Source organism: Hypomesus nipponensis, chromosome 3, assembly GCF_054491055.1.
Source record: "Hypomesus nipponensis isolate SF chromosome 3, ASM5449105v1, whole genome shotgun sequence".
Classification (NCBI taxonomy): domain Eukaryota; kingdom Metazoa; phylum Chordata; class Actinopteri; order Osmeriformes; family Osmeridae; genus Hypomesus; species Hypomesus nipponensis.
Genome location: NC_140363.1, coordinates 12,321,457 through 12,345,000, shown reverse-complemented (window position 1 = coordinate 12,345,000; position 23,544 = coordinate 12,321,457). Strand labels below are relative to the sequence as shown.

At 44.9% G+C, this 23,544-nt stretch overlaps 1 protein-coding gene across 8 annotated transcripts in view; it reads right to left on the bottom strand.

The window, feature by feature from the left end:
- ralgapa2 (Ral GTPase activating protein catalytic subunit alpha 2) overlaps positions 1–20,532 on the bottom strand; it is an 87,687-nt gene extending 67,155 nt beyond the window's left edge. For 4 of the 8 annotated variants that reach the window (XM_084676451.1, XM_084676504.1, XM_084676468.1 and 1 more), the window contains exons 1-3: positions 20,265–20,529; positions 4,993–5,103; positions 3,516–3,565 (exon numbers count right to left, since the gene is read on the bottom strand). In XM_084676451.1, coding sequence (XP_084532577.1) covers positions 3,516–3,565; positions 4,993–5,103; positions 20,265–20,370 — 267 coding nt within the window. In that variant the 5' untranslated portion in view covers positions 20,371–20,529. Of the gene's footprint in view, positions 1–3,515; positions 3,566–4,992; positions 5,104–20,264 lie in introns of all 8 variants that reach the window. The other 4 variants (XM_084676479.1, XM_084676497.1, XM_084676515.1 and 1 more) reach the window with 3 other exon arrangements.
- Between the last annotated feature and the right edge of the window lie 3,012 nt (positions 20,533–23,544).

The following is a 23,544-nucleotide window of genomic DNA, read 5'->3' as shown; positions in this document are numbered from 1 at the left end:
CTCACAGCCCTTTAGCCTGCTCCTGTTTGGCAGTGAGGACAGGAGGTGAAGCATAGAGGTGACAGCCAGGTGGCAGTGCCAGCAAAAAAGCAGCCATTATGCCCAGTCAGTGCCCATCTGGGCACAGAGGCTATAGTGTGTTTACGACGGGCCACAACACAGACGAACAGAGGTGGCATTCACGCCGTGACTTAGCAAACACGCTGCGTGCCGCCTCGCCGACACCGTCCATTCACTGGCCCTTTCATGTGGTCGACATGTGACAGTCCCCCTTCTCAATGATGCCACTGTCCCTCATTGAGATGAGGAGGGATGGGAGGAATCTTAAGGGTCGGTGAGATCAGTCCAGTGACATGATTAGCAGGAAAGTAGACATAGATTGTGGCGCTGATAGGCTTGCTTCAAAAGGGATGTGATGGCTTCTGTGAAGGCTTCAATGGCTCATATATAAATTGATTTCCTTCCCTGGCATTGACCTGCCTCTCAGTGAAGGCTTTAACGGTACACAGATGAGGGACTAGAAAGGTGTGTTGTGGTAGCACCGCTATGGTGTGTGTGTCCATGTGTGTGTGTGTGTGTGTGCTGGGCAAGAACAAAGGCATTTATCTCAGCACAGCAGCATCTGGAGGTCTGATGCAACACACACGACTACATCTCACACAACATATCTATAGTGTACACATAACCAGTCACCACCTGAAAGCGCGTACGCTGGTTTGACTGGTGTGTGTGAGCGTTTGTGTGTATATCTCGGTGGAAGCAGACACAAAGAGAGGAGTGGGGATGTGGTAGGCGGTGTGTGGTGGTGTTGGCGGGGAGGGGAGGGGGGGGGGGGGTACAGAGAACAAAAGAGACAGACGCCGTTCCTCCAGCAGGCTCGGGGAGGGGGGGGGCTGCTCCTCACACTACAGCCATCCAGAGAAAGGGGGTCACATACCACACGACGGCATTAAGGTAATCCCTACTGTCGCCTCATCAAAGTAACCTATCTGAGAAGAGGAAGACAGAGAGGGAGGAAGACGATGACAAAGGGAGAGAAAGAGAGAGAGAGGGAGAGAAAGATCGAGAGACAAAGAGAGAAAGAGAGAGTGATGGAGAAAATAATGTGTCAGAATGACAAATGGGGGGGGATCTGATGGCGGGGAAACCTTCTTTTATACCTTCCTGGGGGAGGACCAATGTAGGCTGAAATGGAGACGGCAGTGGCTTTGACAAATCTTATATCACTGGAGGGAAAAGGGAGAGAGGGATTGGAAGTAGAGAGAGATAGTGGAATAGAGGTAGGGAAAGAGAAAGGGATGGAGGTAGAGAGGGATGGAGGAATAGAGGTAGGGAGGGAGGGAGAGAGAGAGAGAGAGAGAGAGAGAGAGAGAGAGAGAGAGAGAGAGAGACAGGTAGGAGGGAGGGAGGGAGGGAAAGGGGGTCTTTCATAAAGGATTAAATGTGTCAGGAAACATGGGGGTGCGAAGTAATGGCTTTGTCCCTACAGCTATCAAAACACACATGCACACACACACACACACAGATATTTGTGAAGGTCTGTGACGTCTAGGTCTAGTGGAGGCTGGTGCTTATTTTCTGGTTGAACGAGTATATTAACTAACACTAATGAAATGTACTCACCGTAAATGCCCTCGCTAACAGGAGCACAGTGGGTCACATCCCGTTATTGGAACTCAATCTACATTCCACCAAGAGTAGACACAGCTGATGAGAGAGAGAGCTGTTGGGTGTTTGTGTCACAACAACAACAACAACAGCATCAAACAGATGCCCTCCTTTGGCAGGTGCACAGGCCTGTCTTCCATCTCATTTTGAGCACGGCTCATTCCACCCCCCCCCCCCCCCGCCAGCACCCCAATTCCCTCACATGTAAACATGAATCCCATCTGAGTCAGTCTGGGCTAACGAGCAGCATCGCTGTGAGCCAGCAGGTGGATGTGGACGTTTACTGTTTGGCCTGTGCAAAACAACAAAAGTAGGATCCACCGCCTCTAATCTTACGGCTCAAAGTGAAGTCGACACAATGTAGGCCGGGCGGAGGATCAAAGCCCTCCGTATCTGTCCTGTACACGCCACTCAACGCCAGCTTATCTGCTCGACACAGTGTGAATACCAGCCATCAACCGCAGCTAAAGGAGGCTATGCTAGGGTTTAAGCTGCTTTGAATATTAGCTCTGTTTTTTGAAAGGATACCCCCCCCCCATAAATATGTAACACGGCGTGGAATCCAGGGCTATATTTAGAGGTCAGATGGTACTGTAGTGTGTATCTGGTGTGTTTCTGTATGTGTGTGTGTGTGTGTGCGCATTTGGTGTGTATGTGTGTAGAGAAGGAGCCTGACTTGTAGCTTGGTTCTACATCACTAGGCAGGGAGCACAAACTGTCAAAAATGCATCTCAGTTTGATGGGGGGGGGGGTCAAAGTTCTGTAAACATTTCCTTAGATGACACTTAAAAGACTTTCTGTAACCTACCCTTTGGGATAACAGTTTGTAGTACGAATCCTAACCAAGCAGTGACAACAGCCTACTGGCGTTAATATACCTTTATCCAAATAAAAACATGACAAACCACACAGCATGCTTTGTTCCTACAGTGTGTGGCACCTGTGAGACTGCGTCACCAATCACAAACAGGACAAACATTGCCCGGACAGACACTGATAAGCAGGCTGAGATGTGACATGATGATATGTAAATCCCCGGGAGGCTCCATTAGAGATGTCTAGACTGATGGATGTGTCCATAGGCCTGGAGCCAGACCAGGGTGGCGCAGGGTAGCGTTCCAATACTTCTATGCAAATGCAACCCTACCTGTACCTTTCTAAGCTACCTGAAGGAAGTGAGGAAAGATGCTTCTCGAGAGTATTGGAACCCAGCCCTGGGATCCCCTCCCTCTGTCCCTCCCGGGCCACAATGACCTGTTGACACAGTGAGAACACTCCTCTCACACAGCCACTGAAAGGCCCTAACAGACTGTCATTCCCTGTCCTTCTCCCTTTCTCTCCCTCTCTCTCTCTGATTCGCGGCCTGCCAGCCCTGCCCTGAGCAAATGTAACCCGAGAGCAGCCTGTTTGTATTGGAAACCGGAGCCTGGCCCTGCAGTCAGGTGGGAAAACAAGGTGGGAGACATAACCTCCAGGAGAAACACGTGAGCATGGATGGAGAAGATGAGAGGAGGGGAAGGGTGCTCTGCTGTCAACCACACACACACACAAACACAACACACGCCCTCTGCTGAGCTACGGCTACACAGAAACAAACCCAGCAAGGTATCCGCCAACTCCTGGGGTGAAAAACAATGACACTGGTGTCTATTTTCTGCCATTCATTTCCAGTTTCTAAGTAAATCCAGGAAGTTGCTGGAATGGCCGCGCGTCACCATGGAAACTTTGGTCCCTCCCCTGTCTTGCAGTAAACAGGCTGGATGGATGCAGGGGGCTGTCAGTAAGAATCATAGACAAGGGAATCACAGCAAGAAAACAAAGAGCCAGAATGTAGAAAAGTCACTTACTTCAAAAATAAAGAGGATAGAGTCCAGCTCCTCCCTCTGAGATTTGTTCCCTGAAAGAGACAAGGGGGGGGGGGGCTATGGTCAGTTTCAGACCTTTCTATTAAACCTACAGTTTCCACTGTTGTTACTGTAGTACACACAGCATGTCGAGCAGAAGCCTTCAGGCCACCGTCAGAGCCAGACGGATGCAGGGGCTGAGGATGTGGGGGCTGAGGACTCTGACCTCATTCTCCGCAAACTGCAAAAGCAGTGGAGTAGTCTTAGGAAAAGAGGATGAGGATCGAAACAAACTGAGCTTTCACATTTAGGACATTTGGAGACATTTATTGAGAGTACAGCCTATGTGGAGAGCAGTGAAGGGCCTCCATTACTGAAGGTTTTAGCATTAGCGAGTAATGACGATAGCATCGGACACGCAGGTGGTTCTCTCTTGCTTTGCTGGCTCTCCAGGGAGGTGGGGAAGGCCAACAGATGAGTGTGCATTACAGGGACTATGCATTAACCAAGAGGAGAGAGAGAGAGAGAGAGAGAGAGAGAGAGAGAGAGAGAGAGAGAGAGAGAGAGAGAGAGAGAGAGAGAGAGAGAGAGAGAGAGAGAGAGAGAGAGAGAGAGACAGAGAGAGAGAGAGAGAGAGAGAGAGAGACAGAGAGAGAGAGAGAGAGAGAGAGAGAGAGAGAGAGAGAGAGAGATAGAGAGAGAGAGAGAGAGGTAGCCAGACATCCGTGCAACACTGGTCTCTCCTCTCCACATTCTATTCTAAGGAGTTCACAGTGAGAGAACCACAGGCTCTAAATCAATCTCCACACTCAGACGGGGGAGAGGAGTGGAGGAAGGAGGCCGCCGAGGGGAGGAGGAGGAGGTGGAGAGGAGGGGTAGCGGGTCTGTGGTGTAAGACCGGTGTGCAGGACGTAGATCTCCCAGAGAAAGGGAGACAGGAAACCTGAGAGAAGAGTCCTGGATGCACGAGCTTCCATCGGCACCTCTTTCTCCAGTGCAACTCTCACTGCTAAAAGCTATTGAACTAAAGGCCCTTAAAATCATAGGACATAATACCATATCGTAGTCCATCCGCAACCACCCCACACGTATTTCTCTCCAAGTTGTCACACTTACTATTGTACATTCATTGCTGAAATAATTAGCCTACAACTCCCAACAGTCGAAGCAAATTCATTTTGCAACTCTGGGGGGCTCGAGCAAAAGGTTTTTCTAATTCGCTTTTTCCTCCTGCCTCTAATGGTCCCAAATCGCTGACGAGTCATTGGTTGGATGATCAAATCGTATTTTCTCTGCACCAGCTTTCTGAATTAATGTTTATGTAATTGGCTTTGAGGAGCTAAGGGAAGGGAGAGGCTTAAAACTTGTGTCAAACTTGAAACCCTGCTATTCTAAAGTTAATAATGCCATTAGTAAGCTAATTAGCTGGCTGCCAGAGAAGTCATGGGAAAACAAGTTCACCGTATTGTATGGATCTTACCTTTTTGCTTTAAGTTGCTTTCCAGTGTTATGAAATTTTCATAGAAGATAAAATAAATCTGGGAGCAGTTGCTCTCAAAGAACGTCTTCAGTTCACTCCTTTCAATTATATCTGCAAACCAAACAAGAAACAGAGTCAGTTTCATATAACAGTAAACAAATGATTTGTTCTTTCATGCCACAGATGCCACCAGACACAGCAGTCACATTACACAGGCTACATAAACATGTATTGGCCATTAAACGGATCTGAGAAGTGAACCAATTACACCAGGCATTAATGCCTCCATGTTCCAGCTGAACATATGTTCTCATAATCGTTAGGCTGCCGTCCAGCCAGCCCAGCCATAAGAATCCAACAGCACATCAAGCGCTGAGGAGGGAGAGACGCGTTTAAAAATAGCCTGATATGTTCTAATGCCTGAAAAGAGTTGTTCCAGTAAACCAGAGGAGGAGGAGTGGGTCTGCATGAAACACGATGATCATACTTTCAATCCTTCACATCTGAAAGGTATGTACGTGCCTTTTAATACAGTGGCTGTCTACTGCAAACCCCCAGGAGTCTGCACACAGTGTGTGTGTACGTGTGTGTTAGAGTGTGGGGGGTGGGCACACCTCCATCTTTGTGAGTGTGTGCGCATAAGTGCGAGTTGGCGTCGTGCGTGTGAGTCTGAAATGCGTGTGCATATTACGTGTGCGGCACAAAATCTGAATCCTATTCAACATCTGCCAGTTTGGGACACACAAACACACATGGACACACACACACACACACACATCTGTGTCTGTTTTTCATTATCTAGGACATCCCGCCGTCCTCCGACAACCTACCTCTCTCTAATCTCCAGAACAGTACCTTGGTTCACACTCAGACTCAGAGGCAGCTGTTAGCTTGTTAGCCTGAGAGGGCTGACTGCTGAGTGCATAGCAAAGCACTCAGCCAGGGTGGTGCACGCTGATGCTGTGGGTGGGATTATCTGGTCTACTGAGACGGGTGGAGATCTGCTGCTAGGCCTGGTTGGGGTCACAGCCAAGGTGAAGGGTGGTTTATCTCAGGGCACACCAGTGGGAGACCCTTTCTTGCTTTACTGTCGGTCAGACACATTCATCCGCACACACACCTACAGTGGAACAGGCATCATTTGTGAACTGGTTCAATGTAGAGTAGATTATCGTATCATTATCATCGTAATTATCAGTACTCAGCTAACCTCCATATACAAGGATAAAATCTAGCCTGAATAACCATCAGACCGGGAGGGTGCTTGGCATGCCAATTGAGCAATTAAGGCTTACCTTCTGTTGTGGACCCCCCACTCCCTCCACCACCCAATATTCCCCAGATCACCCGCCAAATTGGATGCCTCCCAAACACAGCCAGGCTAGCGAGCTAGCTAAATGGCTCAGGGGGAGTGCTGGCATTTGTGAGCGTGTCCTGTGTGTGACAATGGTGCAGCAATGATTTATGTTTGGCCCGCGAATCAAGCACACACAATGAAGAAAGATGGCCACGACCCCTCTGATATCATATTTGAGCTTCCCCAATTGAATGGGTCTGGCCTTCAATCATGATGCCCCCTGACAAAGACAGGCCACACTGGGCTGTAACTGCTTTTGTTCCCGGGGTAACTGTGTTAGGGCTCTGATTGGAATATTGAATAGGGGGGGGAAATGACCTGTATGCAAAGCAGCCTGATGCTAAATATAAAGACGAAGTAGCTAGTGAGCTACAGGAGATCCTTCCTGCTGCAGAACTCCTCTCCATGAGTCCAGAACAGCAACAGAGCTACTCCTTAGAGAATGGAGGTAAGAGTTGTATTGCAGCTGAACAAGGGGAAACACAATTGATGAATTTGCAATACGACTGGACTTTTGGGAAGAAAATAAATAAACTAAATACAACCACAACAGGTTTCAACTACTGAATCAGAGTAAGGGATTACAGCCTGGGCAGTACTTCTGGTTAGACTATGTCCAAAATCTCCATGAGTAAAAAAACAATGGAGGGAAAAAAAACTACATGTTACTGAACATCGCAACATGGATTTAAGCTCCCAAACAAAAATTAGTCTCCTTAACAGAAAGTTGACCAACTCAAGCAGAAAATCCCGTTAATAGTGCTGGATTAAAGGGGTCAAATACTGGGGTAAATTCTCTTCATACCCTATTAAACACCCAAACTGACATAATACCCTCTCAGGCATAGGTTTACTGGCTAACGTCAGCACTTGGACCAAATGATTCAACTACATACATGAATGATTTGTAATGGTAGCTAATGTTTTATAGGCTTGAACCTCCGTCTTGTGGTCTCTCGCTGGCTGGCTGCCTGTCTGTCTCTAGACTCTCCCTCTCATTGTCTCTCTGTGAGAGGCATGGGCCCTTGAGGACAATTTAGTGAACCAACTAGCCAACCAACCAATTTCAACCCAGCCTAGCGTCAGAGTGAGTGCATAATGGCCTTTTAAGCTCCAACACCAAATATTGACTTTTCAGTGCGTGTGTGTGTGTGTGGCGTGTCACCTTGTAACAAGTTTCTACTCCACTGCCACTGCTCAACACAGCAACACCAAGCATTACCCCTGGCTGGATCTCTGGAAGGAGCAGTTCATCTCTGTTTCTCTGCACTCCCAACTCCACAAAAACACAATCAACCCCCCCCCCCCCCCCGACACAAACAAACCCACAACCACACAATAACCGCTCACTCACACACACACACATATACACCTACTTATAAATACACACACATACACACACTAACTCTCTCGTCTCTCCCCACACTCTTATCATGTCTCTCTCGTCTCCAGTTCCCAAAGGAGGTAACACTTCATTAAATTCTCCTTTGCTTCACACCTCTTGATAGTATCTGCCTTGCTGTAGGCTAGCTTGTGCTGGAGAGAGGGTGGGTAGGTGGTCTCTCAACCAATCACATCTCTTCAATTCACACTTCACACACTTTGCCTGTCAATGTGAACCTCATCAGCTTTGTGAGCCAAACAACAAATAGTCTGCAGTCGACACACACACACACACACACAACAGGGAACGCAAAACAATGGTCAAACATTTAACCAACAATAGCCAATATGGTAGTATGCTTCATAAATCTACCAACAATACTGGCATAAAGAATTTCCGAAACTGAGGTATTAAGCAGTGCACAGAGGGATAGACTCAAAAGCATCACACCTAGCTAAGTAACTGGAGGTTAATATTCAAGGGTTTCTGAGCAGGGACGAAGACAGACTCCATACGAGTTCTGCCCGGCCCACTGAAAACAGGGCTAAACTGTCGGTAAGGGAGGCTGTCGGTCTAGGGGCCACTGAAGGCCGGTGGGGGCCAGTAGGACAGTACCACAGGAGGAGGAGAGAGGGAGGGGAGGAGGGGGACGAGGGGCCTGGTGCCCGGGCGAGGCTCTTATCTCAGCACCTCACATGGTCAACTTTTCAGCAGAGCTCATTGTGTTGGAGCTCTTCCTGCCCACATGCCGCTCACTTAGGAAAACATGTTGACTCATCAGCAGTTCTGGGCCAGCCCAGGGAGGAGAGACAGGAGAGGAGAGGAGGAGGAGAAGGGAGAGAGGGCAGGCCGAGGACAGGCGAGGAGAGATAGCGAGAATAGGAGAGAACAGAAGGGAACAGGAGAGCAAAAGACAGAACAGGGGAGGGTAGGAGAGAACAGGGGAGGGCAAGAGGGCACAGGGGAGGGCAGGAGAGAACAGGGGAGGGCAAGAGGGCACAGGGGAAGGCAGGAGAGAACAGGGGAGGGCAGGAGAGAACAGGGGAGGGCAGGAGAGAACAGGGGAGGGCAGGAGAGAACAGGGGAGGGCAGGAGAGAACAGGGGAGGGCAAGAGGGAACAGAGGAGGGCAAGAGGGCACAGGGGAGGGCAGGAGAGAACAGGGGAGGGCAGGAGAGAACAGGGGAGGGCAGGAGAGAACAGGGGAGGGTAGGAGAGAACAGGGGAGGGCAGGAGAAAAGAGAACAGAGTCCAGCAGCAGCTACATCCTCAAGGAAGGAGGGAATCCGGAGGGCTCAGAGGGGTCAGGAATGTGTGTGCATAAGGGATTGTAGTGTATGTGTGTTTATATGTGTGTGTGTGTGTGTGTATATGTGTGTGTGTGTGTGTGGGGGGGGGTGGAAACAGAGAACTGAGTGAGAACTTCCACAAAAGTGTGTGTATGTGTACACTGGTGTGCTTAGAGATAGCAAGGCTATCAACTCCCACTTCCACTTCCCCTCCATATTCCTGTAATACAGCCGACTATTTATTTCCTTTGTAATTGGAAAAAAATCTTGTGGGGTGTGTTAGAGAGAGGATTGTGTGGTCCAACAAGTCAACCAGCAGTCAACCAAAGTGGGAATTTACCAATTACCATATGCCTGTCAATCTGTCATCTAAAAACGCTATGTTGATGCCTCGCTTGTCTTGTGGGATATCTGATATGACAGGTGTGTGCATGAGAGTGTCTGCGTATGATGGATCAGTTCTGTTTGCCGTCATCAACGTCAGCGACCCATCTGAGCCTGTCATGCTGCTTTCCCCACCCTCCACACTCACTGGCCTCCATCTGCTCTCATTCCTCCAGCCAGGCTGTGGAGCATGACGGAGCGATGGAGGAAGGACGCTTCAAAGTGCAAAATGGGAGTCTGAAAGGGAGTGGAAATCGAACAGGAGAGGGAAGCTGGTGAAAACGATTTGGACCAGTGGGTTAAACTGTGTTGTTGAAATGTCTGGTGTATGCTGGCATTTGATTTTGCCTAGCCTACTGAATTCAAGCCATAGCATTGGGGCAGCTTTAGTTACCGTAGTCGGGCCTCAAATTGGTCTTCAAGGCTCTGTAAGTGGGCTAGGGTAAACCCTGTGGGACATGGCTCAATGGACCCCTCAGTTCTCAGGTGGCCCGGCCCACGGACACAGAACCTGTTGTGCAGGACTGAGGAATGCAGGGCATGACACTGTATCCTGTAGAACACCCTTCTTCTGCCCGCCCGGAGGAACACAGCCAGAGGATGAATCACCAAACACCAGCCGTTGAGAATGACATCTTCACACACGCACACAAGTCATATTATTACTGAGGAAATCTGGCGTGTTTTTCATTGTTGACTGGAGTGGGAGGAACTGTCGACTGTGATAGTGCTGGACTGTGTTTTCAGAGAGGTCTGTTTGTAGAGGTGTGTATGAGAGTGCCAACGCTCAATGATCCAATTCCCACACACACACACACACACACACACACAACAGCTACTCTCTCTCCCTCAACTCAGAGGAGACGGGAAGGAGGGGGGTGTTTGAGTGGTAAGAGAGGCTGGCCAAGTTCAACAACGTGTGGACCTGAGGGTCAATTGCTATTGCAATGTGTTAGTAATACCACTCTGGCAAACCCTAATCCACCACTTCAAGTCAATGGGACCTGGCATTGTGCTAGCCTGATGCCCAGCGGGCCTACATTAAAGCAAGATAATCCACAGCAATATTGTTACGTTGTCCATTAAAGTCCTATTAAGAGTCACTATGCAGCCCATTTTCCCAGGGTTCAGAACGGAGACGGACTCTCTGAGATTCAAGAGCAAAGTGTGACAGCCTGGTGTGATCGAGAAGGTGTTTCCTGAATAACTGTCAGAGAAGAGCAGCTGCAGCTGCCCCCCCCAACCAGCTGGAAAGTAATCACCAGCACCCCAGACAGAGCTGATGGCCATATGAAATATTCAGGGAGAGCTTCTCGGGAAAGGAAAACACAGCGTGTTCATAACAACATCATCTCAAGACAGATCCTTGGAGCTGCCTACCATTCCCACCATATTTCTCTTTCTGGGATAACATAGGAAAACGATCTCCTAAAAACGTCAGACGGGATATTTCTTTGTGGGGTGATTCTTCGACCTCCCTTCCAGGCTGACACGGAGGTCTCGTTGTGTCAGCTGACATCACGTCAGCTACGTCTGTGTGACCTCTGGAGTCATGGAGTTAACATGTGCTTCCTTTTGACTACCACTAATATGGTACCGGCAAGAAATGTGACAATGTGCCTTTTGGCCTGAATCAACCATAGCCTAATCCACTGAATGAAAAACTGTTACCAAGCTGCTTGTTTTGTCAAATGAATTGGCCTTGTGCTAAACTGAGTTTGCTTAGCAAGCAGTGTCAAGAGTGTTCTGCCATGGTGTGTGTGTGTGTCTTAGGTTTGTCCACCATGTTGAATGGGTGAAAGTCACCCTCCAGGCATCTAAAGCCTATGGCATATTTGCACAGTCAAAACCAAACGTCCAGATCAATGGGCTGTCACAGTTCCTGACCTGGCACACTTCACTTTGTTTTGTCAGGAACTTGTCCTATTTACTGTACAAAAGTGTGTCAAGCAGCCTTTATACCCTTGGGGAACTTAGCTAAATGTCTGCCACCTTCACACTGGGTAGGGCTTGTCAATAATTATGTGCCATGTCAGTTATGCTCATGCATGAGGGCAGGCTTAGCAGGCCTTTCATCAGACTCTTGTTAGCATTAGCTCCAGGCTAGCTAACTAGCTAGCCGTGGTTCAGCAGATGTGTAGGATGTAATAGCAAAGTAATGTTAACAGAAAGAGAGATACTGTTGGCACAGAAGACGCATATCCATTGTTTATTTGTTTGACAAAAACGATGGCAAAACTTAGTCAACACACTAATTTCAGTGAAGATAACTACTCAACACAAGTACCACACAAATCAAATGGACATACAATGACTCAATCAGGGAGCTGTGTGTGATGGTTGCATTTGACACAACTTATGCTCATGCAATGTAAAATCCTCAAAGTAAATCTTTCATAGGGACGTTTTTAATAAGGCAAAGGGCTACTTAACTGAGGTAAAGAGTTGCAGTGGGAGGCAGTTTTTGTGTAGGCTGTCAGGACGAATACAAGGTCACTTCACGCTAATGCTCACACACCGTGGGACTGGTAATAAGGGATGGAGACAGATAATATCAGTTCTGACAACTTTTTGGGGAAAATGCTGCACATTTAGTTTACTGTGTTTTCTGTGTTTTAGAAAACTGTGTTTTCTAGGCCCGAGGCCAAAGGGAGATGAAAGAGAAAGTTGAGGGAGGCAGGTAGAGAGGCAGCGTGTCACTAGCCAGGACTGTTCAATTGGGCCACCGTCACTTTCTCTCAGAGGCACCTTGGGACTGCCTGTGTATTTGTGTGCATGTGTGTAGGCTGTGCGAAAGAGAGAGAGACAGAGAGGGACACAGAGAGAGAGAACTCTGTGTGAACAGAGTTTTTTGCAATTGCCTAACATAGGGAGTTTGCTGCACACTAGGACCCCTTTTACGCTTCCTCTGATGCCAACCACCTGGGGTTTGCAAACTGCTCATCAATCCTAATCTTGCCACTGATGCCTGCCGAGCTATTTCAAAACAGAGTACCACAAACCAGAGAAAAAAAACACGGATTTAAAACTTCAGTTAGACAGCCATTGATCCAGCCAGTCAGCTCTCTACAGCTCATGTAGAGGAGAGATGACTTCTGACCATGCTGCGAGAAGGTTAATGATAAATCCATGGCAACCAGCTGCAGGCAAAGAGGGGGAGGGGAGGGACTGGGTTGCTTCAGGTCACGTGATGCCATTTCACTCCCCTGGAGAGGTGTTGTGTCATTCAAATGGGTGATTCTTTTGTGATTTACTAACACATCTGTTGATTCCTGCTGTATCGGGTGAACCTGCTGTAGTAGTTCTTACCTCATGATCAGGCCCTTCATACAGCATCTCAGCAGCCCACATCCACTACCACCAGAGGAGGCAACAAAGGGACACCCACAACTTAGCAGCTGCCATAGCTGTCATCATTTCAGTCATGAGGTTAACGCCAGTCCACTGAGCTCCTATCATCGGCAGGTCAATAGAGTCCCCTGATTATTTGGCAGTTGAGTTGATAAAGCCCTCCACCTGCAGTGCTGCAGTTTAACTGCCTTTCCTCGCTATGGATGGAAGGGATCGTCTTGGCTGACTGTGTGGATGATTTAAGACCGTAACAGACTGCCGAAGGTAGAGAACATCGATAGCATCCTCCAGCCCATGCATCATCTTCTCTTTGTGAACCAGTGTGTGATGAAAAGCCTGTCAGGTTAAAGCTATGGGTCTGAGTTGTGTTTGTCTGCATGTGAGTGAACAGAGGTCGAATGCAGGCTGTTACTCACAGTAACATGACTTGGGTCTACTCATCTTGTAGTAAATAACAGCACACTTCCTCTGAACTGTTAGTAGACACGTAACACTCACACAGTCACAATGTGTGGAGACTGCAGGGAATGTCATGCTACAATGTGGAGTAAATCACGCACCCATTTAGGGTTAGTTATTATGTTGTAAGTAGGCCTTATATTTCTAAGGCTTCGTTTAGGGAAGGTTAATTTCGATTTTTGTTTTCATGCGACAACAAGCTTTGATGATAACTAGTTTTTAAGTATAGCCACTGGCAAGGCTGGTTATTTTGTCAACAAAAAAGCCTTGACTGTGTTGGGCATACTCAACCTACACTGCAAAAGAAGGTTCATCGACAATCATACTTTTCAGACCAAGTGTGACGTGGATGTGCCATCCACAGTAGCCATGAATGTGGCCTGACCTCCACCAATTCTGTTTCTCAGATCAGGCAGCAGCTAATCTTAGCAGCTTAGCACTGGGAAGCCAATAAACTGCAGACTGCCACTCTTCATCCTAAGGTCGCCCTCAAATACTTCCACTAATTAAGCAGGGATGTCAAGCTGCAAGCATAGCACTAGCTAGCCCCAGCCTTTCATCCTTTGCCATTACCACACAGGTGGAGACGCACAAAAACCCAAGAGGTGTACAGAGTGGCATACAGAGTGATTTTATTCAGGCTTTACACTGAATCAAACACAACAGATAATCATGCTAGAAGGATCCCTAACAATGTGTAAGACATTACCAAAAGGTGGTGAGAAATCGAGCAGATTTGGGAACAATAATACATCTACATGGACACTCAGGGGATATGATGTAGGCTATAAGTTGACCTTGCCTCAAATAACCAGTCTGACCTGACAAACTTGTTCTGATGACAGCCATGCACTGTGCAAGTTACACAATACCCTAAATATTGTCCGTTATACCCAGAACACACTTGGATATGTGCAATGTTGTTTCTTGTCGGCTTAGGCTTGAACGCAGAAGTTGCAAATCAGTTTTCTTTTTATGGTTGAATTCTGATCAAGACTATGTAGCTGATTTAAACTGTTGTATTCTATTTTAGTTAATCCTATTTTTGTTGCTTTCCTACAGGTACACTTGCACTTAGAGATTCATGTTGTTTAATTGTAACTTGCTTAACTACATGCTCTTATGGTTTCTTCCCTTTAGCACTTATTTTTGGTTGTTCACAATGTGTACTTCTTGTTTTTAGCTACCCGCAATGCTTTGGGGCTATCTTGTTGTTATTATCAGTGACTTATGCACTTTGTAAAGCTCTCTCTTGGATGTCGCTTTGGATAAAAGCGTCTGCTAAATGAATACATGTAAATGTAGTCCTACACGTTTAAGTCTGGGTATCAATGAAAGCTGACATAAATGTGACTTTTATCAAAGATACTTTTGATAAAATAACCTTGAATTCCGACTAGACTTGACAAGAAATATGTGGCATATCCTGAGGATTCATCCTGAAGATATATCAAAGGCCACTGAAACATTCACCGGTCTCTCCACTCAACTGAACTAGCCTTTTGCCTGGAAATATATTCACACAAGAAAGGTCAAGAGTGAGTTTTGTCTTGCCTACTTCTCAAACACCTGTCTAGTCTTAACACATTTTAACACTTTATTGGCTCACCCACATTCTTGGCTCAGAACTTGACAGTGTATTCCTCGCCAAGATTTTACGCGTATTGCATTAAGGGTTTTGTCTTGCTGAAGAGAGATGGAATGAGTGACGGGTCGTAATTCCCTCCCAGGCTCCAGCCCATCAGAGGAAAGCCTCCTTTCTTGAAGTTTCCAGTAACGTTCCTGACACTGGTCATACATGATTTAAAAGGCCTGATGTGTACTGTAAGGTACACAAAGGGGAAACTTGCAAATGGTCTTAAGTGTTGCCCCTAGACTACGACGTGCTTTGATCACAATGTCCAGCCTGCCTGCCCTTCATGCCACATACGATGTGTATTGATACGCCCACATGTCATGTGATTGATGTATTGTAGTTTACAGGAATGGGTTACGACAGTAAACTGATGGGGATCACTTTCTGCTTTGAAAAAAAAAACCTGTTGACAACATTGTTGATTTCTACTGTACTTCATTGAATGATTTCAGACACACTGACCTAGTCTTCTTGCAGAGAAGAATCATCCTAATGCTGAGCAAGGGGGATCTGTGAATGTAAGCTAACAGAAAGGGGCTGAATGCTAGCTATCTGTTAAGTTTTATCATGGTTTATTGTTTGTAATGCTGATTGTTTGGATATCATGGCACACTGTTCCTTTACACCGACAGATGCTTATCTTGGCACTGCCCGTGGCTCTGGGGAAGTCACACCCATGCTGCATCAATGGCTGGAATAGGAGAGGACTACACTAACCCTGAGACAGCTACCCAACAATTGAATTAGGCTTATTAGTAATAATCATATAGTGTATTGCTATATTAAAAACATATTTTTCTTTGCCTTTGTATCGTGATGCTGGTGGTATAGCTTAAACGTGAAGATTTGGTTTAGAATGTAGGTTTAGATACAGAACAGCAACGACAAGAAGATCTTAATGGGCAGCTCTAGTAGGCTGATAAACCTGATAACGACCAAAGTGAAATCAAGTCAGAGGTTGTAGTTCAGCTTAGCCGCTATACTCTTTTTATTCTTGTCCTTGTGTGTGGTTAAAGATGAAGTTTCCCTGTTTGTCCAGTTGGCTGATGATTGGGCCGCTACACTGCTGTTCCCCCCAGCTACCTAACCTGTTTGACAGCTCACAGTTCCCTGGCCACCAGCGGGCGAAGGTCTTGATATGACAGACACCTACCTGCGCAGACACATGAGGGAAGAAACACAATGATGATTATCATTGATTGTAAATGTTTCCGTTTCTTGAAGCAAATCCAGTTCTTCAAGCTCCATAAAAGAAACAAATGACAGGAAGTATGCTAGTTGAAAGCAGAGCACTAGGGGAGAAGATAGGCTTTATGATTTTCTAAATAATAAATAACTGAACCCAATGGTTTGCTGCATGAGACAGAGCAACCATGGGATTGCTTTTCATCAATTGATTTCATTGGTTAGGCTAGCTGTTTTCCAAGGTCACTGATGTCAAAGCGAATCATAATCCTGACCCATCTTTTTCTGTGGAGTGACAGGAACTCAAACATTCATGCCTTCAGGAAAACTATGCATTCCACACAAACATCCAGCCTACAGTCCTTGGAGCAGACCTAAATATGAGACCAACCACAACATAACCCATCCATTTACATTTATACAACATTTACCAAACAAGGCTTCTTATTCAGAAAGTATTCTTAAATTTAGCATTATTTAATTGATATAAATATCCAATTATAAGACTTACCTTATTCAAGGCTTACAAAAAGCTTGTCCTGAGAAAACATAAGCCTGCATTTAGATAAAACCAAGTGCCCTGGGGCTAGGCTTTCTGTTACCAAAACAGAGAGTCTTTTGAGAGCTCTGTTTACAGTAGAATCTGAGTGCGCCCCATAAACCTTAACAATCATACGCGTCAAAAAAGCTAACCACTAGTCATAGGCCTACATGGAAATTATATGGAAATGTAGAATGGCTCAGTTTCCTGATGAACTGGCCTTCGTACTGACAAGTAGCAAGAGAAAGACTAACCATGGAAGGACTGAACTACCCAGTAGCCTACATTATATTTCCGAAAATTGCTTCAACAAAAGTGAACTGCTGATTTAAAGATAAGAGGTCAACGTTTTGAAAGAATGGAGGGTGGGGGGGGGGGGGCAGATGTCAAGAGATCTCAGCTGGACCCACCAGGAAAACGAAATCCTTGAGTGGGTTTCTGATGTTTAAGTCATTGTTTCCTCAGAGCTGCTTCAGCTTGTGATTTCTCCTCGCAACAGCAACCCTCCAGTATGACCCTGGTCACTCTGTCATTCACAACACAACAAACCCATAGAGATAGGGAAGAGGATGAAGTCGCCCACTTACTCAACCTCTAACACCCACTTGTCCTCTATTCTGGCTATCTCCCTTGTACACACAAACACACACACACATATTGCTACACCCCCACCGTGGAAAGCACACCTGACTGCACACACCTGACTGTTATCACCAAAAACACTGGTACTTTGGTACTTGTTTTCCATTGTTTTCATGCAGGCCACCTGAGGTTTTGGGTCATTCAAACTTGTTTACAGGATCTAAGAACTTTACACTCAGTTTCTTAAAGCAGAAAGTCTGACAACTTTATATACAGTATTAGACTTGGATCCTTTGTCTTTGAAGTGTCTCAGTCTAAGCCAGCCTTTTTTACAGTATGCCTGTTGTTTGTGCAGGAGCTTGTTTAAAGACAGATCAGTCCTACCTACATGCTATCAAAATTATGCATCTCTTAAACTCATACGTAAGTATGAGTTTACGTATGTCATACGTAAAATACGACAACGATTGAGGGGTTATTTTTCCTCTAGATAGTAGACTTAGCTTTCATAATTGCAGTTATTTATCCAGAGAATGCAAAAATAAATAAGGCTAAATTTTCCCAGCAAAGGGAACAGTATTGTGGTGTTGCTCGAGTCAGGAGCATGTGTGTGTGTGTGTGTGTGTGTGTGTGTGTGTGTGTGTGTGTGTGAGTAAGTGAGTGAGTGAGTGAGTGTGTGTGTGTGTGAGTATGTGAGAGAGAGAGAGAGAGAGACAGTGAGAGAGAGAGACAGTGAGAGAGACAGAGAGAGAGAGAGAGAGAGAGAGACAGTGAGACAGTGAGAGAGAGAGACAGTGAGAGAGAGAGAGACAGTGAGAGAGAGAGAGACAGTGAGAGAGAGAGAGACAGTGAGAGAGAGAGAGAGAGAGAGAGAGAGAGAGAGAGAGAGAGAGAGAGACAGTGAGAGAGAGAGAGAGAGAGAGAGACAGTGAGAGAGAGAGAGAGAGAGAGAGAGAGAGAGAGAGAGAGAGAGAGAGAGAGAGAGAGAGAGAGAACACTGTGTGAACAGAGTTTTTTGCAATTGCCTAGCATAGGAGAGGTGTGTGTGTGATCAGGTGGTACAACCAGGCTCCTGTAATTAACAAACCCAGCCAAGTCTAGCCAGGCATGACCAGCAAATTAACATGCAGCAGCTCTCACACTCTAGCCCACAGTTCTGCTCACTGAGCAAAAAAGCAACTACAGAGAGAGGCGAGCTATTCTGAAAATAGCCTGGACTGCAGTTTGCCCTTTCAAGTAGGTTGGAACTTAAGACAGTCTAAACCTAATGCTTATTGATATTGTGCTATGATAAGTCTAAACAGATTTAATATATTATACATTTTTAAATGCAAAGGACAATAGGTGACATGTTTATGTAACACTGACATTTCTGTGTCTCTTAGCAGTCTCTGGCCTGTTGTCAATGGGGCACAAGTGATATGCCTGTGATTTATGACCACCCAAACAACAGTTAGCAATAAAAGAGGGCCAATGCAATCCCTGGTGCCCCTGCTGTCCAGCACCCCATCACTCATTGCAACTTCTTTCCACACAGGAACCAGACAGCAACAGGAGGAAATCCTTAGTTTATTGAAAACACTGTGGGAGGAGGTTAGGTAGCTGGGGGGATAGCAGTGTAACGGCCCAATCATCAGCCAACTGGACAAACAGGGCAACCTTATCTTAAACCACACGAGGACAAGAAGTACACTGGCCAAGCTCAACTTCAACCTCTGTCTTGATTGCACTAGTCTTCTTGACATTGAAGTTGTAGTGGTAGCACAAAATAGCACCAAGCTAGGCAAGTTTACTGCTATATGAATCTAAATGTGTAACAGCATCTACATGGATTGTTAAAATAGCTTGTACAATGATTTGTGTTCTCTTTCCTGACAGTAGTTCAATAATGGAGCACAACAGGAGCTTATACCAGTGTTGTCCCTACAGTGTCCTGTAGGCCAGCATGCAGCAAGTGGAGGCTGAAGTTACTCATAATCTTTGTTCTACACAGCTTTGCCAAGAGCTACCTAGAGGGTCCATGAAACTGTAATGATAGCGGAGACACATGTTAATGACTGGTACTTGCATGCTTCCTTCCATGGCAGATCTGTGTTAACGTAAAATGAATGAAGAAGCACATTTTCTTGAGAGAAACAAGACTTATGAGTCATAGATGATTACTTTTTTGCCAAGCAACCATTTCCCTGAGCTACTTAACAATCACAAATGTAGGTTAAGAGATTGTACCATTAGAGAACTACCTCAAACACACGTTTGACAGATTGATTCTCCCAAATTCACTGGAAAGAAGAGGGCAATACGGTCCAAAGCAGAATTGGTCATCCCACTTCCATATCAATACGTTTCTGTATTATAGCCTTTTTCTCCTTTCATTACTTGCCTGAATACACTACACCCAGGAGGTAATCTGTAAGGTACACATTGTAGTCTGTCAAGTAGAACATTAGGGAAGGATATAATTCCTTTAATAACCTTTGCTTCTGAAGCAACTGAATTAAATTGCACTTACTGCTCAATGAACGTTAGCTTCCTTTTATTTGGGGTTCCTAATGACAGGAGCACTTGCATGCTAATGTCAGGTAATACAGACAAATGACTAGGGATACAATCAACATCTCACAGGAAATTCAGACGCTTTGTTAGCTGGCACAAAGTGGATATCCTACTAAATAAATGCCATCTAGCTCGCTGTCCTGGATCAATTTTATCCCTGGCAGGCTAATCAGTCTGGGTAGCTAGCTAGCGTGTAGCCGAGTTATACAGCCAGCTACTACTAGCTAGCAAGCGATCTAAGCATATCGTCCAATCGAAACACTGGTGCTGAAGAGCGCCGAGACCCAAACGATGGATTTTCCTTAAATTACGGATAGATAGCTAAATATACAAGGTAAACAAAATGTTACGTTAATGTATGTATTTGGTCACCAACATGAACAGCTGACAGTAAGCCTGGTAGCTATTTCAGAGGTAGAACTGGAAGATAGAAGCACCAGCAAAGCTCTTGTTGAGACGAGACTCACGAGAGCGAGCTAGCTCGAGCTAACTAGCTGGCTAACACTGGGTTCTCGGTGCGGCATCAAAGCTCGGTGACATTTCACTCACCTAATAGTGACCGAAGGTGTTTTAGTCGGGTCAGTACATCCTTCTTTGGGTCCAGAACTTTCTGTGTAGATTTCTTGACGTCGCCATGGCCCCTTCGAGTGAACATTCCGCTGTAAAACGCAATCTTGAAAGATGAAAATTACCCCTTCTTTACTATACAGTGTGCCACCTATGTTACACTGTCACTTTCTCAGTACCGCTCTATGCTTGCTCGGTAAACATACGTTGAATCTAGTCTCCTCCTCCTACGTGGGTGTGTAAACACGGAAGCCCAGCTCGTGAGGTTGGGTAAACACGTTTTGGCTTCCCATGCAACCGGGTCTGGAATGCCGGTTAGTATGGTATGAATATTTATTCCCCGGCATAGAACAGCAATTACTGATATTGAAGATAAAAACAAAATGGTGTTACGGGGGTCAAAAGCAATAAACAAAACATTGTACTTTGTGGAAATACATAAAAAGAGCAATTTACCGCCCCGATTATTCTGTAGGCATTCACTGGTATTCAAACCTAGGGTAATGTATTACCCGTAATGTCAATCATTTTGTTTCAGAATAGTGTGGCTGGCAATGTGTATGTAGGATACAGTTATTTCCTTCCTTCATTCAATGTTGTGGCTGTTGCAAAATCGTGTAGTTACTACTCACCATCTCAAATCAGTCACTGGTTGGAAACAGGACAAACATGGATTTATTGTGGGACTGCATCACTTGGATCAGGATAAATGAGAGCAATAATATCACAAGTGACAATAATATTGACAATAATATAGCCTACATCTTAGTGGATAAGTAGATCTATCCACATTCTGCCACAATTGTAGCAATTGGAAATGTGTTCATATACATTTTTGCAATTATCTTTATAATGACTATATGTGTGTCTAAATTTAGTCCAGCTCCAGTTTATGGTAGCTATGCTGAATAATTTTAGATGTGTCATTTGTTTCCTAAAAATGATTGATCAATTTCAAAGTGGTCCAAAGCAAGTCCAAATCAAGAAAAAAGGAACCTAAAGTGTTGGACAAGTTACAGTATTTATGTAACCCCCAAGTGCCACCCTGTGCTAATAAACGGTACTGATCAAAAACAACTCACCAATTTTGGTAAATTTCTTCAAGAGATTATCCCATTGTATTAAAATGTGTTATTTGATTTGGTTAATCTGGTACATTTCATTGTGTTAGTTACAGCTGAATTTGAGATTTAATTCAAATTAAAATTGCTTTGAGACACACACACAGATTGCTTGAGTTATTACACATGAATACACAATATGTTTTAATAAATTTACAGATTCTAACCTAAACCAACAAGCTCATTTTAAATATGAATAGGCTAATTCCTGGGTTATTTTCTCACACATTTTGAAGAATCTGTACAATAGATAATGGAGATAGTCTTCATTGGAGATATGTTTTGAGTAAAGCATGAATGGCACATAAACACAGCAAATGGTAAAATGTTTATAGCTTACTCAGACATTCTACAGCCCTGCTATTCATTCAGTTTGTCAATAGAATACTTTTACTGACCTGTGAAGAAACATAATTTTATGGAGGACAGGTCTCTTGCAGAAGAAAGATCAAAATACCAGAGTCCAGTTTCTGATGATTTTTAAGTTTGTAATACAGGTAGCGTTGTTTCAAACTGATATTTTGTATATTAAGTGTGCATATACTGTATGTCAAATTGAGATTGGACAAGTAACGCTACCTTAATCACCATGAGGGGGCGCCTAAAACACAAATGTTTGTCATTTGGATGAATAAGTAATCCCTATTGCTGAAAAAAACCTTGCCAAAAGAGAAGCAAAGTTCACAAACACACACACACACACACACACACACACACATACACACCATGGTCTAAGGGGATTTGCATTTCAAATATGTACAGATATTTAGAACAAAACACTTTTACAGAAAATAAAAATATCAGTGAAACTCAGCAGAACCTAAGGAAGTATGTTATTACAGTAATTCAAAGAGAAAACTTGGGAATGTCAAAGAAGGAATATAGTCACATGTCTTTCTTAAGAACACGAGAGAGCAGGCATAGGTTGTACAGCAGTGAGAAATCACATAGCTGTCACAGCTGCTGTCAAAATGTTAGACCACATAGTTCTATGGTATCAATCCAGGGTGATTTAATAGCCCTTACTCATTGCACATTTTTTACGTTTCAGTTTTTGTCCATCTGCATTGTATAGTATAAACTGCCATGGAATATGTTTTGCTCAAACTACTATCACCAAAACACATTGACATTTTGCACATACCTTATCTGCTGTATCTGCAGTGTACAGAATGTACCTTGAAAGGATCATTGTAAACCAATTGTATTGGCTGACATTCAGTTGTCGGCTATGTCGGCTACTAGTCTTGTTCCCCTATGGCACAGCCATTGAAGATCACGTGCTAGCAAACAGAAAATGTATTTGAGATGTATTTGAGACGGTCTCTTAAGGTTTCATCTTGTTCAGCCAGTAATGACAACAGAGTATACAACAGTCAGCAAGTGTTGAGGTCAAACTGGAGGAGTGAAATCAGCTGGGTTGGGTACAGTTGGGTATGACACTCATTATTTGAAGTGGGCCATTCTGAGAAAAGTGGAGGTCATCAGTCACAACAGATGTTGATTACAAAACGGGTTGGTTGGAATGGATAATTGAATAAAGTAAGCAAGCAGGAAAACATGCCCACACACAGTGACACATACACACAAACACACCAACATACACACACTTGTGTTTTGTCAAAAGCCTTTTCTAATTAATCGTGATTACCATGCTTTCTTGGCAATCGTCCAGTGTTCTTGAAGTGCAGGTTATTGCTCATCTTCTATGCTTGACAGTGGGATAGCATCTACAATACCTTAACAATAATGACTGAGAGTAATTTACTTACAGTTCACAGCTGCTACTTAAGCCAGATTTTTTGACTGATTTAGAAAAAAACAGTGATAATAGCACTCTATACCAATAAGCTCTGTTAGATCATAAAAATAGGCTTTGGTTAATGCATTTGAATATACAAATATGTTAATAGGAAAGACCAGAATCTTGTCTTGATTCATAGTTAAAATTACTTTCATTAGCATGACATTGATTCGAGGCCATCCTTGTCAGCAAAATTAATTGAAGTGCAGGTAACATTCTGACCTGACGGTGGCACTGCAGCCCCACACATACTCGACTCATCTCATGGAGAGACGACTGAATCCAATCCAAGGTTTGAAAGGTACTTGTCTGCTCTAAATTGTTCTTATAAAGAGCT